The sequence below is a fragment of the Aquarana catesbeiana genome, linkage group LG10 (assembly GCF_042186555.1).
Source record: "Aquarana catesbeiana isolate 2022-GZ linkage group LG10, ASM4218655v1, whole genome shotgun sequence".
Taxonomy (NCBI): Eukaryota; Metazoa; Chordata; class Amphibia; order Anura; family Ranidae; genus Aquarana; species Aquarana catesbeiana.
Genome location: NC_133333.1, coordinates 115,320,036 through 115,337,006, shown reverse-complemented (window position 1 = coordinate 115,337,006; position 16,971 = coordinate 115,320,036). Strand labels below are relative to the sequence as shown.

At 39.7% G+C, this 16,971-nt stretch overlaps 1 protein-coding gene across 2 annotated transcripts in view; it reads right to left on the bottom strand.

The window, feature by feature from the left end:
* The window catches only part of DSCAML1 (DS cell adhesion molecule like 1), a 440,889-nt gene that overhangs the window by 22,861 nt on the left and 401,057 nt on the right, over window positions 1-16,971 (bottom strand). For both annotated transcript variants that reach the window (XM_073602485.1, XM_073602486.1), the window contains exons 21-24: window positions 8,150-8,303; window positions 6,598-6,715; window positions 604-767; window positions 383-481 (exon numbers count right to left, since the gene is read on the bottom strand). In XM_073602485.1, the coding sequence (XP_073458586.1) occupies window positions 383-481; window positions 604-767; window positions 6,598-6,715; window positions 8,150-8,303 (535 nt within the window). The remainder of the gene's footprint in view (window positions 1-382; window positions 482-603; window positions 768-6,597; window positions 6,716-8,149; window positions 8,304-16,971) is intronic.

Sequence of the window (16,971 nt, the reverse complement as noted above, 5' to 3'; positions counted from 1 at the left end):
TCTAAAATATGTATAAGTATGCTTGATGTATCTGACAACTGCACAGTATATATTATTTGTCAGGAGATGGAAGCTAAAATTGCTTCTAGCTTTGCTACCAAGATTCTGGCTTTTTATCTAGGAGGACAGTGATGATAGCCCCACGTTTCAATGACAGGTTTCTTTTAATATATTATATTATTACAACTGCATGTAAAATAAGAACCGACTACCATTAAAAATGTTTCTTATTGGTAAAAATGGACTTCACTAAATATTTGATATATTTTATTTCTAAAGGTATCCTTTCTAAGGGACAGCAGTAGTCGCCTTCTAATCTTCGCAAGATGTTATTTCTCTAGTTACACCCATGTGATAACATTATATCAAGATGTTAAAATACCTCTTATTGAGCTGCCACCGTTGTCCCCTGGGATCCATGCCAATGTGATTGAAGAGGCTGTGGATTTAGATACAGTGAGGCGAGGCTGATCAGGGGGAACTTCAGAAGGACCCAGAAAAATAAACAATATATTACTACTTGTGGTTGGACTTTTTAAAGGCATTTTTTCTATTTTTGCCCCACTACAGTATATTACTCTTCTCACATTCCCATACCCTCACCTTGCACCAAGAGGTTTACAATAATTGTGTCAAATCCCCAAGTGTTGGTAGCTGTGCAGGTATAATAACCAGAATCCTCTGCTTTGACAGAACGAAGAGTTAGTGTGCCATTAGGATGAATTAATCTATGCCCATCCAATGCCACTGGAATAGCCGAGTCCTCACTGCAGTTTGAGAGAAAGAGGTTGAAAACATAATTTTGATTTTAACACCGTTTTACAGCTTTTGCAGCCATACTGATCAAAATATTTACATTGGTAATTAGCATATCACATGTCTCTACACCAGTATCTAATATTTGGAAGCACCTCATGGGAGCAAAAATGGATTACTAACTCTCCTGCATATACAGTGCCTTGCAAAAGTATTCACCCCCTTGGCATTTTTCATGTTTTGTTGTCTCACAACCTGGAATTAACATGGATTGTTTGAGGATTTGCATCATTTAATTTACAGAACATGCCAACAACTTTGAATATGTTATTTTTTATTGTGAAGCAAATAACACATAGGACAAAATAACAGAAAAAAATCAATGTGCATAACTATTCACCCCCCTAAAGTCAACACTTTGTAGAGCCACCTTTTCCGGCTATCACAGCTCCATGTTGCTTTGGATAAGTCTTTATGAGCTTGCCACATCTTACCATTGGGATTTTTGCCCATTCCCCCTTGCAAAACTGATCCAGCTCTTTCAAGTTGGATGGTTTGCACAGCAATCTTTGTGAACAGCAATCTTTAAAGCCTCGTACACGCGATCGTATTTTCCGCAGACAAAAGACTTTTGTCCAAAGGGCGTTGGCCAGGAACTTGTCTTGCACACAAACGGCAAGGAATTGTCAGCCAACAAACATGAACGTAGTGATATATTAGTTTGGTCCGAATGATGAGAACACCCATTCTAAAGACACCTCATCCCAAAGAACATTAAATCAAGAAAAAGGGGAAAATAGGGGATGGGGGGATTTTTGCGGTGTCTGGCATAAATTTATACACTTGACTTATTATAAGTAAAAAATATAGATTTTATTAACATATTAATTTTAAAAGAAAAACAGACAATACAAACTTTTAAATTAGCAATAAAATATTATATGCATTTGGTGGTCATCGTCTTATATCGGTGGGTAATAAATCGCAGCAAGAGATATTGCACATTAGCCCGACATGTTTCGCTATTATAGCTTCCTCAGGGGATGTGCAAAGGATTTATTAAAATGAGACCACCCATGCAATGTTTGCACCTTTAAACTGCCTGGCCGATTCCCTGACTTGATCCCAAATACATCGAGCCCGAGGGAGTCAATATGGCAAGGTCATAGAGGGCTGATAGGGAGACAACTGGGTTCTATATTAATTCGATTATCTAAAAGTCCATGAGAAACACTGGCGATTGAAGAGTTTTGATCACACTAGGGTCGCCCTCCAGCCTGAGCCGGAGGGCGACCCTAGTGTTGTGACCAGCGAGCTGCAAGTCTGCCTCTGCAGTTAAATCCACATAAGATCTGATCAAAACTCTTCAATCGCCAGTGTTTCTCATGGACTTTTAGATAATCGAATTAACGTAGTGATGTACTACATGGTTTTTCAGCTCTTTAGCACCACCATTTGGGTTCCTTCTGCTAATCTCATGTTAGTAGAAGTTTGGTGAGTGTTGATTTGCGCTTTTCATTTCACGCTTTTCAGTTCGTTTCGAGTTATTGCTTTGACCCAAGTCCAGTCCAGGAACAGGAGCAGGAGGATTTCTTGGACCAAAAATTTGTTGCTTTATTAATCGTGACCAGTTTTGTCATATGCCTTTGCTGCGGGAGCTCCAGGAGAATAATCCAGATGATTTTTGGAATTATCTCCAGATGACGGACCCGTTTTCACCAACTCCTGGCATTGTTGACTGTATTAAGAAGCAGGACACATGCATGAGGCTTTTATTTTATTTTTTGGTTAAATAATGATTTGGTATATTTTCTATATTTTTGGATGCATAGAATGCACTTTTTGGTTAAGTTCTATTGGCAGATAGCATGTCTAATTTTATTTGTTTTCTTTTTTTAATGCACAAAAAAAATTGTGGAGAATAATACTTGGCGATGTGTTTTACTTCAAATGACAGTTTGGGAGTAGGCAGTTACATTTTTAAAAATACAATGTAAAATTACCAAGGGACACCAACATAGTTGTATCTTTGATCTTAAAAACTACGGAATAATGGTGTTGTGGTAACTTGCACCAAAAAAAATAACAAGCATAATAATATTATTCTTGATATCACTAGAAAAAAAAAGCCTTTGAAAATTTGTTTGCCATAACTCCATCAGTATCACCAGCAAAGCAGCTTCATTATTATCCCATTAAAGAAGAAAAGAATGTGCGCTGCATTTCGAGATTTCATATTTTGCCACGTCACAAATGTTAATCCTCCATTACGAACGCTAGTTTACAAGACCGACCGCTTCCAGCTTGTCCTTGCTTCCGAGCATGCGTGTTTGTACTTTGGACTTTTGTCCGACGGACTTATGTACACAGGCTCGGAAAATCCGACAACAGACATTTGTCAGCGGAAAATTTTAAAGCCTGTCATCCAACATTTGTCAACGGAAAATCCGACAGCAATTGTCCGATGGAGCGTACAAATGGTCGGATTTTCTGCCAACAGCCTGTCATCACACAATTCCCATCGGAAAATCCGATCGTGTGTACGAGGCTGAAGTCTGACCACAGATTTTCTATTGGATTACGGTCTGGGCTTTGACTAGGCCATTCCAACACATTTACATGTTTCCCCTTAAACCTTTTAAGTGTTACTTTAGCAGTGTGTTTGGGGTCATTGTCCTGCTGGAAGGTGAACCTCCGTCCTAGCCTCAAATCACACACAGAGTGGTACAGGTTTTGCTCAAGTATATCCCTGTATTTAGCACCATCCACCTTTCCCTCAACTCCGACCAGTTTCCCAGTCCCGACTGCTGAAAAACATCCCCACAGCATGATGCTGCCACCACCATGTTACACTGTGGGGATGGTGTTCTTTGGGTGATGTGATGTGTTGGGTTTGCGCCAGACATAGCGTTTTCTTTGATGGCCAAAATGTTCAAATTTAGTCTCATCAGACAAGAGATCCTTCGTCCATACATTTTGGGAGTCTCCCACATGCCTTTTTGCAAACTCAAAACGTGCGATTTTTTTTTTGTTTTTTGCTGAAAGTAATGGCTTTCTTCTGGCCACCCTGCCATAAAGCCCAACTTATGGAGCTTATGGCATATTGTCATCCTATGTACAGATACTCCAGTCTCTGCTGTGGAACTTTGCAGCTCCTCCAGGGTTACCTTAGGTCTCTGTGCTGCCTCAATAATTGATGCCCTCCTTGCCTGGAGTTTTGGTGTGCAGCTGTCTCTTGGCAGGTTTGCTGTTGTGCCATGTTATTTCCATTTGGTTATGATAGATTTGATGGTGCTCCTAGGGATCATCAACGATTTGGATATTTTTTTATAACCTAACCCTGACTTGTACTTAACAACATTGTCCCTTACTTGTTTGGAGAGTTCCTTAGTCTTCATGGCAGTGTTTGGTTAGTGGTGCCTCTTGCTTAGGTGTTGCAGCCTCTGGGGCCTTTCAAAAAGGTGTGTATATGTAATAACAGATCATGTGACACTTAGCTTGCACACAGGTGGACATCATTTCACTAATTATGTGACTTCTGAAGGTGATTGGTTGCACCAGAGCTTTTTATGGGCTTCATAACAAAGGGGGTGAATACATACACACGTGCCAATTATCATTTTTTTATTTCTGAAAAATAGTTTTCTGTATATATTTTTCTAATTTTACTTCACCAACTTAGACTATTGTGTTCTGATCCATCACATATAATTCTGATTTTAAAAAATTAACAAAATAGGTAAAAAGCCAAGGGGGTGAATACTTTTGCAAGGCACTGTAGACACAAACAAAGTCTCTTTGCTTTGACTGCTGAAGTACTTCTACATTTAAAAGATTATTTGGTCTCTTGAACTTCTGCAATTTCTTAAGAGTCCTGCCAACAACTTCCAAAGACCTGATGGAGGGGCATATTTGTAAATCCTGAAACATGTTAGCAGTAACATCTTGTGTCATCTTGATAAGGGCTAATACATTTGGATATCTAGACCTTGTGATAACTGATATGGTGCTTATTTTGGATTCAAAGTGTTTGGATTCTTCCTGGGGTGCTCCTGGAGGTCCCCTGTTGTATGTGAGCTGCCTTAGCCAGAGCATTATGTTCAATTAATCAATCCACTTTCCCATGATAATGGACTAGAATAGCCAAATATGCAATACCCTGCACCAATACCACTTAAATATGAACCAAATGGCTATTTGTTATTTCCTCTCCTCAAAACATGCTCCTTCAACATACCCTGGAAAGAGAAGCTGGCTAAAATTGCTGTAGCCATTCACTACAATTCCCCTTAATACGAACAAGCAATTAGTGGAACAATGAAGGGAGGTTTTTGTAGCGTAGGGGTTTCAAAGGTTCAATGTTATACCAAGCAGTTGAATGAATAATTATTCACAGACTAACGGCTTTATAATAATCTGGTAGCTGAGCTGCACAGGGCTCTCTTTTCATTCCAGGTTGATAGTCAGCTTCTGGAATGTTTCCAGATATGATAAGATGTTATTTCTGCTTTATCTAATGTTAAAGTTGCAAATCCATGGCTTGTTTTAATCTATTAAAAAAAGGAACTACTGATGGATCTGTGATAGATGCCATCTAAACCTCAATTCAGGTGTCCGAGTACCTGCAACTCCCTGATTGGCCTGACATGACTCTGAACTGCTATTTTTGTAACCAAGCCACCGTTTTCTGATATATAGACTACCACCAGAGACTTCCATGGCTCTCTGCAGGAGTGTCTGTGGGTGCCATCACCATCAGCAGGTGATACGTATTGAAGCAGAACTAAAGTTTTATTTTTTTTAAATGCAAACTCGTCAAAATAGCAGGTAAAAACAGTAAATGCTTGCATACTTGCAAAACTTTATTAGGTTACACTTAATGCATACACTATGTTATCAATATCTTGCAGAGCCTATTCCATTTACTTCCTCATTATTATTGGGAGGTGATGCAGGCAGAGCTACCATCTGAGGGAAGTGAGGTGATTATTCCCTATCAGGAATTTCTCTGTTGGGGCTATTTTCATTTTTTGCCAGGAACCAGGAATGTAATAGCACAGTTCTAGCCCCACAATAATCTTCCCTCTCTCTTGCTCTTGTATCAGCTACTTGTGACTTGTTTTACTAAATGCAACTTTTAATCAATTAGAAGTCAAAGCTGTTGTTCTGTGCAGTAATGCAATCTATTCCTTATGGAAATATAAGAGCATAATGATATACTAAGAGGGAGGTGTGGAAAGACTATAACTTCTGGGCTGTGAAGCCAGGAGAGATCAAGCCAAGAAGTCAAAGAGAATCATTGGCCTTGGTGCTATGTCTGCACAGAAGCTAAGAAACCTACTGAAAAAGCTGCAAGAAACACAGGTATGAATGAACTATTTGTAACTGCAATATGTTCACATAAAATAATCTTTAGTTCTGCTTTAATCTGACCCTTCATAAATCATATAACATTGGTTCACATGTAGTCTGATACTGCCCCCTGTTACCAATTTTTCTTGGCAATGCAAGTGAATTAATGACCAAAGCATTAAATTGTCTTTCACTATACAGACTATTGCATTTCTTGTCCGTCAAAGGTTGCTTGTCACATAAAAAAAAGATCCAAAATTAAACTTTGAACAGTGCTGGAAAAATAATCTAAAGATTCATGGAAGAAATGAAGATACACTGACTGAAAAAAAGATACAACAGGTTGAAATATGCTAACCTTTTGCATCAATTCCACATTAGTAGACTTGTGAATTGAAACTTGTAAAAACATGCATCTGTGGTTTAAGGAAAAATGTTGTGGATATCATTAATTAAGATGTTATAATGTTGACAGGTATGACAATTTACCTGTCTTTAGTCCATTTAATGGCTGGTCCTGGCTCCCCCACTGAGCTGCATGGTAAACGCACATCTTTCATCCAAGGTGTACTTACAGTGCCTCCAAATGATATAATTTTGGCAGGAGCTACAATACAAAAACATAGTTCTCTTATAGTTAGTAACAAAGGACAACATCGGTAAGGTGGATAAGACAACCTATGCCATGTGGCTAAGTATTTAAATGCAGATAAATACACAGCAATATATTGAACTTAAATTCAAATGTCTTGTGTTCTTCTAGAGCAGCGTTTGTACTGCATCAATTTTTACAAAAAAAAAAAAAAAAGAAACTATATCAAATCCCTTTTCCATACCCTATTTTACTCTGTGATAATATGTTTACTTGGTGTCCTTCCTGCTAGTAGTTATTTTATAATACATGTGCATTATTTAATCTATTTGTTTCAAGTACAGTATAATTCTTTCACATAGACCCTGGTCTTGTCAAGACTAAGGGGGGAACCGTAGAGACATTGCCTGGTGTTATTATGGCATAGATAAAATTTCAGAACCATGTGATCGACATTGCATACTGTATATAGAGTAAATATAGATCATTTGAAAATTTTGAAGACCAGGTGTTTAATGTATTCAGTAATACATTTTGTTTATTCACATTTGCAAAAATGCACAATGGAATGCAATTTGTAAGAAATGTAAAAAGCATAGATACAATTTGTAAAAAAAAAAATTTTGCCCCCTGAGACAAATTATCACATGTCTTGAACAAGTTTTCTTCTTCCTCTTGTTAAATTACATTTTAGATGCCGAGGATGAAATGGCAAATTTTGAGCATGGTTTGACACGGTGCACATGTAAATGTTAATTCCACTTCATTCAAAAATGCATCTAGGGGCATTATGCACACTGTATGGGCTCCTCTGATAGGCTCTCAGTTTTTCCCAGCAGCTGTTTTATTACAAAACTGGGAGCCTACAAAAAAATATGTTATAAGCCTTGTATATAACTAACATTGAAACAATTGTCTTTTTTCAATAAAAGTGGAGTTACGCTTTAAGGTCACCCTTCACATTAAATTAGCTAAATATATTCCAAGTGCATCAGAATAAAAGCTGTGCAAAAGCAGCATCAGGAGAAAATCCTGCCCCCTGTGAGCAGCTGTAGGGTGGGAACCTTGCTCTCTTTGTGGAAGCAGTGATCTCTCTGCAGAGGTCCAACATGCCCCTTTCAGAGCCAGAGCCCTCCAATCAGCAGGGAGCATGAGCTTTGTCGATTTGAGAACAGAAGTCTGAATTTAAAGGGAGTGTGTCAGACCTCTACAAAGAGATATCAGCTCCTACACAAGGAAGAGTCCTACTCTACAGCTGTTGGCAGGGGAAAAGCTTTTCTATTCAGACTGTAGCTGCTTTAGAAAAAAAACAAACTAAGACATTGAACATCTTTTTTCTGATGCATCCGGAAATAAGTTTAGATGACACTGACTGAAGGTTTAGTTTGGCTTAAAACCTGGCCTTCTTTGTATCTATGTTTTAAATGCTCAGATTTGATACCTCCATACCTTTGCCATCTGGTGTAATCATTACTCTTTCGCTTACATTGCCCCGTCCAGCAGATGTAACTGCAGCCACCCAAAGCATATACTGTTGCCCTCGAAGAAGGTGCATTATTCGATAGTGAAGGAAATCAGGACTTGTTTCATACTCACTGGGAGCCTGCAGAAAAGGGAAACAACAGTGACATTCTAATAAAAATCAACAGTTATTTAAGACACAATATAATTAAAATAACAATGGATTAACACATTTCATGTGCACTATGTGGCTTTAAGAGTTGCATACAAGAAAGCTCCCTCATTCCTAATTAACTCTAATTAGCTGCCTCTTTTTAGCCTGCAGTGCCACCCTTTCCCATCTAGAGACTACAGGAAAAAAACTTCAAAAGAATGAAAACTTCAAAGATTTTCATTTTATTCAGATGAAACTTCCTCCCTAAGAGAGGAGAGTGGAAGACCAGAGGGTGGCATAGAAAATGGAGCATGACGAAGATAGGATAAGTAGAGCTTGGAGAGAAGGAAAAGAGAATTCGAGAGGAAACAATGTACATGGAAAGAAGCAGCACAATAAAAACAATGAAAAATGTTAATCTATTTTTAGATATGCTGCTGTCTGTATGACTACTCTAAAAGCCTTTCATTAAAAAATATATATTTTTCAATATATTTATTAAAAAATAAGAAAGTACATTTTGAAAAGATAAACAGAATGCTCTACGGAAGTACATTAGTATTTTTTTACCAATATGTAGTCTGTAGATTCTGTAGATTATTTTGATTCGCCTATGGCTGTGAGTAGTGTGCCCCAAGGTTCAAATTAAGGACCACTACTTTTTAACCATACATTTTGTTACCTTTCTCTGGACCAACAATGCAATAATTTGCAGCTATAATTTGAATGCATCTTTAGTTTATCTGTACCAGATAAATACAGAAGCATATCCAATAACTGGTGTGAAAAACATTTTATTCTGACAGATTTGATTTAGTGAGGACACTTTTGTTTGGGGATACTGCCTATTGACAGCAGAAAATGGCTTAACAAAAACTGTGTTAAAGGAAAAACTATAATGATTTTTAGAAAATTTTATTATTTTTTAAGTCTATATATTTGTATGCTAATGTTTTATATCCTCTTTTTACTAAACATACTATTTTAATTTTCCAAAAAAACAATAACCACTATGAAAGGCAAAGGATTCTCAGAGCAGCAATGGTTACCTAAGGAGACAGCACAACAGCAATAGATTATCGCATTTATCGGTGTATAACACGCACTTTTTTCTCCTTAAAATCAGGGGAAAATCATGGGTGCGTGTTATACACCAAACCGCTGCCTCGGCGGGGAAGGATGGAACGTGCGCCGCCGAAATAGATTGAGCCAAGTGTACTGTGTACTAGGCTAGGCTCGGTTCTGCTCGGCTCCGCTCGCAGTTATGCCCAATCCCGCCATTGGACCGGTGTTGTGTCCATCATAGGAGCCGGGCCAAGGGGTGGGACTGCGAGACGAGCCGAGTACACAGGACATCCGGCTCTGTCTATCTCGGCGGCGGTAATTTAAACTATCATGCGGCAGATGACACTTGGGTAAGGCTGCAGATGACACTTGGGTAAGGCTGCAGATGGACACTTGGGTAAGGCTGCAGATGGAAACTTGGGTAAGGCTGCAGATGGACACTGGCCAAGGCTGCAGATGGACACTGGGCAAGGCTGCAGATGGACACTTGGGCAAGGCTGCAGATGGACACTGGGCAAGGCTGCAGATGGACACTTGGGCAAGGCTGCAGATGGACACTTGGGCAAGGCTGCAGATGGACACTTGGGCAAGGCTGCAGATGACACATGGGTAAGGCTGCAGATGGACACCTGGGCAAGGCTGCAGATGGACACTGATCATTCTGCAATGATGGGCAAGGCTGCAGATGGACACTGATAAGGCTGCAGTTTTTTTCCTTAAACTTCCCTCCTAAAAGTTTTTTTCCTTAAACGTCCCTCCTAAACTTGGGGTGCGTGTTATACGCTGGTGCATGTTATAAGCCCATAAATATGGTACTTCAACAATGGCTTTGTCTAATTAAAATCTTAGATTAAAGCTGGCCATATATGGATCGAAAGTTGACTGGTTTAGTAGGGACCGTCCGAATTTCGATCAATGTGTGGCCATTGTGGTTGAACAGAAGTTAATCTACTAATTTACAACCCCTTCCACCCCCAAGCCTGAAGGACAGTTAACTGGCCCTTTATTTAGAAAGTTTGGAGACCCCTGTTCTCAACACATTGAGTGTGTCCAATAGTTTAGAACACGTGCAGTTTGCATGTTTGAAATTAGACACTTGACATTCCTGAGCATATTCTTATTTGACAAAAAGCATACATGGTCTAAACAGGCAATGGAAGATACTACAATTATTGTAAAGTCGAATCACTTTGCAGCAAGGATATTGACCTGCATGACTAAAATCCCTTTTCACATTTAAAGTAAGAAAATGCTTTCAAAAAAAATTTCACGGAAGAAGAGATCAGTAGAGATCAGTTACAGGTTACCACAGGATATCAGTATTAGAAAGAAGGGAGTTTGAAGGAATTTTTATCAGATCCCACAGATTTAAATAAGGAATCATACACACACGGCAGTGTGTTATAATCAATAGTTCAAAATGCTGTTATTTATAGAGGAACAGCCCCTGTTTATGTAGAATAATTTCCTATTGAGGAGAGTAATATTGATTTCTAATCGGCAGGCTGATACATGGGAGGGTTGCATCCATTTACGTGCTATCACTTTCCTTGCGATAAATAATGTTTTGTGTAAAAATCCTGTCACATATTTATCAGCATCTGGGTTAGGGAATAGTTGACTAAAATTCTTCTAAAGCATATGCTTAAATCAGTAGTTTAATTGTAATATGTTAGAAGCAAGTCCCATCGGTTCCAGAGATTTTGGTAAGAAGGCCATAATATCAATCTCCTCCAAAAATAAAAGGACATCTAAAAAGATACTTGCAAAAGGGCACAGAAATTCTAGTTAGGTTCAGCTAGATCTCCTTTTCTGGATGTATTGTAATGGCATATAAGGACTTAAAGAGGAACTGCAGTCTGCTCACATAATCTGTAATAAAAACATCTTTGCCATTCTGAAGTTTCCCTCCAACCACTTTGCATATTATTTTATATATACTGATTCTGTACTTGCCAAATATGCTGCAGAAATCTCCCTCCACTGAGTCTGGCCGCAACCATTTTTATTGTGGGCAGCTGAAGCTGATGCCTGTTCACTTCCTGGATTTACACACAAAGGCACACCTCCAGCTCTGCAGCCCTGCAGCTCTGATTGGCCCTCTTATGACTCATCCCTCCTCCCTTCCTGGCAAACTCACGAGAGTGAGAGAGAGAGAGCTGTGCATGATGTCATAAGCCTAGGCTTTTTACCAGACAAGAAACAGGAAGGCAGCTGTATAAGGTATTTACTAGCAGAAAAAAAAATGTTTTGCTATCCAAAGTTAAAACAACAAGGGCAGAAGATTTAATAGATGGAAAGATGAAAAAAAAAAAAAAAAAGCTGAAGGTCCGCTTTAAGTATCTTCCCACAGACCTATAGATCTAGGAGTACTATGCCCTAACTTCTTAAAAAGATTGGTGCTGGTGCTGGATAGAGGACTTATTTGGGCTTGCATTTCTTGCATCTGCTTTATTTAATTCAAACTTCAGCCTTAGATCAACTCCTGCAATTTCTGGAGATATTCCAAACTTCACCTTCTGTATCTTGCAAGTGAGCATAGTTTTAACAGTCACGATGTCTATGATGGTCTGATCTGTTGTGGAGAGGCAGGATCATTTTCCTTTAAATAGAGGCTGATGACATCTCTCTGTGCAGTGGTACTTATCCAGCTTATCCCCAAATCCCAGGCATGACAGTGTCATTGTAATCTAGAAAGGTTACCTGTTGGGTTTGCACAGGGCTGCTGTTAGAAACCACACAGGGCTGCCCCATACAGATATCATTGAGACACTTTGCTAACCCCCAAAATAATACTCACAGTTTGGGTGTAATATTTCCGCCTCTGTCTGTTTTCGTACTGAAGAATAACTTAAAAAATGTGATGCTGGTCGTTTCCATCTTGCTTGTGGGTATGTGAAGCCCACAAGCATTGATTTCCTGGATGCGGTGAATGCTGTTCATTCACAGCTTGTTCACAAGCATGATCATTGTTTCCGCACTGAATCTTGAGAAGCCTGACACTAAGCTCCCAGGAGACAGTGCGGCGCCGGGGAAAGGCAATAAACACGCCTACTCCCATGGGAGGAGAGACAGGAAGTGCCACAATAAAGTACAATATAAAGGTAATTACAGCGATAAAAAAAAATTTTGTGCGGCATTTGAACATCTATGCAATTAACTGAAGGGAGTAAGATTAAGTTAAAAATTTGAGTGGAACCCCGCTTTAAGAATGAACACAGTGGAAGATTGGTACTGATCACTCATTGTGTTCATTTAATAAAGGAAGGGGCTGGTAAATATGACATATTCACTGTCCATCTTGAAGGATTTTATAGTGTGCTTGCAGCTGTCGACGGCAAGAAAAAGAGAGAAGTCATCAGCACTGCGGGGGTATGCGGGGCACACAGGTGTGCCTGGGCAGCAGGGGGAAACGTATGGTGCACAGGGAAGATTATCAGTGTGTGTGTGTGTGTGGGGGGGGGTAATTACTGGAACCGATCCCCTGTATGGCTCTCTCTGCAGCAGGTGAAAGCCAACCGGAGGGAGAGGAGAAGAAGAAGCCAGCTGCGGTGGAGAGCCACATAGGGGGTAGGCTCCAGTAATTGCCTCCCTGCCACACCAATCACCCTCTCTGCCCATATTCGATTCACCCTGCTGCCTGGGCCCCGTACTGGAGGACCAGTTGTACCCCCTTAGCCACGGCCCCTGGTTTGCAGTCTGTAAAGAGTACTTGGAATCTGTCCATAGGTTTTGGAAGGAAGCAAGAACCTATTAAATGGCTAAATAATAATAAAAATATGATATAATAAAATACGTATGGTTATATTAGTGATGGACCAAGCCCTTGTGAAAATGACTACTTTGGACCCATTTGGCATTCATTCTTGTTGCTCCCTATACATGCAGTAGCTCTTGCCACTTGGGACTTAGCCAGTTCCTTTTCATCATGAATGTACAGAGTATCTGCTGTATATTGTGGCTGCAAGTTGATTTGTTCATGCTACCATCACCAACAGGCTCAGTGGTTATGACACAAGCCTTGGAAAGTTATTAATCTTTACTGAAGTTTTCTCCCTTATAAACAGTATTCTATCACTAGACTGACTCCAATACATTAACCTTAAACCAAGTGTAATGAGGATCTGTACAACCCTTTGGCATTTGTTGACGAATGATGCGCAAATTTGCTTGTGCATGCCCACAGTTGATTTTCAGAAAGGCAAGTTCCCTCTGGGGGTTAATAATGCATTTTGCCTAATTGGTGCTCCAGAGGGAGGCAAGGTGGACCTGGGAGTTGGGGGCCACGAGTTTCCCAGATCTGAATGATAGCCTGAGTTTTACTCCATTTTTAAACACTTAAAGTGATTGTAAAAGCAGAATTTTTTTTTATCTTAATGCATTCTTCTGTGTGCAGCAGCCCCCCTCAGCCCCCTAATACTTACCTGAGCCCTGAGACAGCAGCACGGTGCCATTGGCTGTCAATCAAAGTCAGTCATCCAAAGAGAAGATGAAGGGGCACAGGAAGCTGTGGCTCAGCTCGGGTGTCCCCATAGCAAGCTGCTTGCTGTGGGGGCACTCCTGGCCCATCAGGAGGGAGGGGCCAGGAACATTGAAGACAGACCAGAGAAGAGGAGGATCTGGTATGCTCTGTGCAAATTAACTACACAGAGCAGGTAAGTATAACATGTTTGTTATTTTTAACTACAAAAAAACAAGACTTTACCATCACTTTAAGTTCTGTGGGTCTTGTACATGGTACATACAATGGCCCCTTTAATGACTTGCACATCTCTATGCCATTTAGCGTTTTTTTGCATAGAATAGCAAATTGGGCTGCTTGTCTGAAAGACCGGTTGCTCATGTATATGATTGTTTTGGGGGTTTGGTTTCAGCAGGAGCACGGTTACCTCTTTGCACACATGTGCATGCGTCATGACATCACCATGTAAGTACATTGTGACGTCATTGTGCACAGCATAAATTCCAACATTTGGTGGTAATTTTTACAGTATTAATGACTAGATCCCAGCACAAGTAAGTCACATGCCTCTGATTCAGCTGGCTTAACTGGCAAAACTGGTCAGGCATCTTTTGATTATCCTGGCTTTCTTAGCTCTCATGGGTGTTGACCAAGACTCAGGACTGATAAGTATAAGTCTCTCTTATTTATGGATGCTTGAACATAGCACCTCAGTTGAATGGGCCTATGGCTGGAGTTTGCATACTTCCTGAATGTTGAACAACTCCTTTTAGCATGTGCAATTTATGAAAAGGAAAGGGATGCCTTGACCACTGGATAAGGACTCAACAGATGGAGGATGTTTTTTTTCTCACATAAGGAAGTCAGTGTTCAATGCTTGTTATAGTATAGGTAGGGAATAGCCTGCTACCTTTCTTCTTTTTTCACTTGAGCACATATCTATGGAGTCTGTATTATGCATGGGCACTGATGACTATGCCATTCCCTCTGATGGGACCTCCAGTCTCTGGGCCTGAGGTGGGAGTCATCTAAGTGCAGGTGTATATCAATTATGCCTGAAGTACCGGCTTTATTTGCATCCTACAAATCAGTATTGAGAGTCAGTCTTGGTCTTATAAGATATGGACTTATGATAGGGCCATCTGGATTCCTTCATCTTACAACATGGAGTGTACAACCCAACAACCGGGGAATTGAATCTACACCATTTTGATTCCTCATATTACTGGGACTCAGTATCTGTCATATATGTGATAATTTTCAAAAAGTTGGACAACCAAGTCCAGGTGGTTATAAATACAAATATGTGTATATTTAGTGATTTTTGTATTACCATCTTACATCTGAAAATTGGACTCCCATATCTGTCCCTTTCTCCCCTCATCTCTATTTTTCTACACAGGAATATATTGATTTATACCTTGAATAAAAGACTGATTATCTCTCTGAATCACTAGATTCCTTTGGATGCACTTTATTATTGGACTATTTTCACTGAACCAATTATTTGAATGTTATTATGATTTTTGATTGAACACATTTCTATTGAACACATTTATATGAATATATCTTGATGAGTTACACTTAAGATATTTTTGCCCATTAGCACTTTATTTATTTATTTTTTGGTTATTAATTAGTGCTGCTTCACTATATATACACATACTTAGGGGTGTTGGCAACACTACAGAATTTCAGCCGCTTTTTATATTTCATTAAGCACTTTATATCACGCACTTCATATTAAGCACTTTACTTGTCATCAACACTTTTTTGATGGCGCATTAGTATTTTCTATTTAATAAATACAAATACCCATAGTAAGTGCCAGGTTAAGTTGTTTTTTAAAACTGTCGTCCAATATGGTTTTTACTACTTTGTGTATGTTCCCCTGTAGTCTTCCTGTTTTTAAGTAAAGCATCATTTTTACTTTTGTAATTTTTGTATGGTGGTACTGGACTGTTCCCTGAAATAGTTTTTTGGGGATTTTTTGTAGTACGGTATATATTTTTTAAGGCTATTTTGTGTGTGTGTGTGTGTGTGTGTGTGTGGGGGGGGGGTATTGTGGAGTCTAAGCCAGGTTTTGGATATTCAAAGAGAGCAGGCAGAGACTTTAATTACTAGCCTGAAATATCATAATTAATAACCAAATATACCAGAATAATAATGTATTCTCAGTTGAGCTTCTGTCTAGTCTAGGTGTTAAAAATGCATGCAACACTGGCTGCTTGGAACAGCTTTTCAACTACGTTCACAAGTAAATTTATATGACGTCTTACAAATGTATTTTCTGTTAATAAATCGTAATCCTTGAAACACAATATCTGATATACAGTTCTGCATTTGATTAAACCTCTTGAGTAAATGTAGTCATTTTCTGGACAATAACATATGTCTATATACTTGCCCAAAATAAAGTGATTGGTTGATAGATTTCAATCTTTCCAACATGTTCAGATGTTCTTTGACCACCTCAATGCTAGACACTTTCACCCCATTCTTGCCCAGGCCAATTTTTAGCTTTCAGTGCAATCGCACTTTGAATGACAATTACTCAGTCATGCAGCACTGTACCCAAATTAGATTTTTTTATCATTTTTATATAGAGCTTTCCATTGGCGATAGTTAAAGGATCACTAAAGATATATATATATATTTTTTTAAATAACAAACATGCTATACTTACCTTTACTGTGCAGCTCGTTTTGCACAGAGTGGCCTCGAACCTGGTCTTCTGGGGTCCCTCGGCGGCTGTCTCGGCTCCCCCCGCAAGGACTCAACACCTTCATGCGAGCTCCCTCGCATGGTGTTGAGTGCTTGTGGGCGCGCTCCCGTGATACAGCCGGCGGCCATAGCCACTCACTGTATTACTCGGCCCCCCGCGCACCGCGTCATTGGATGTGATTGACAGCAGTGCGGGCCAATGGTTGCGCTGCTTTCAATCCATCCACTGTAACCAATCAACGGCCAGGCTGAGCGGTGAAGAGGATGTTGGGTGCGAGAGCGGGACTTTCGAGGGGTCAGGTAAGTAAAACAGGGGGCTGGGGGGACCGGTATTGTCAGATGTTTTTTCACCTTAATGCATAGAATGCATTAAGGTGAAAAAACTTTTACCTTTTCAACCCCTTT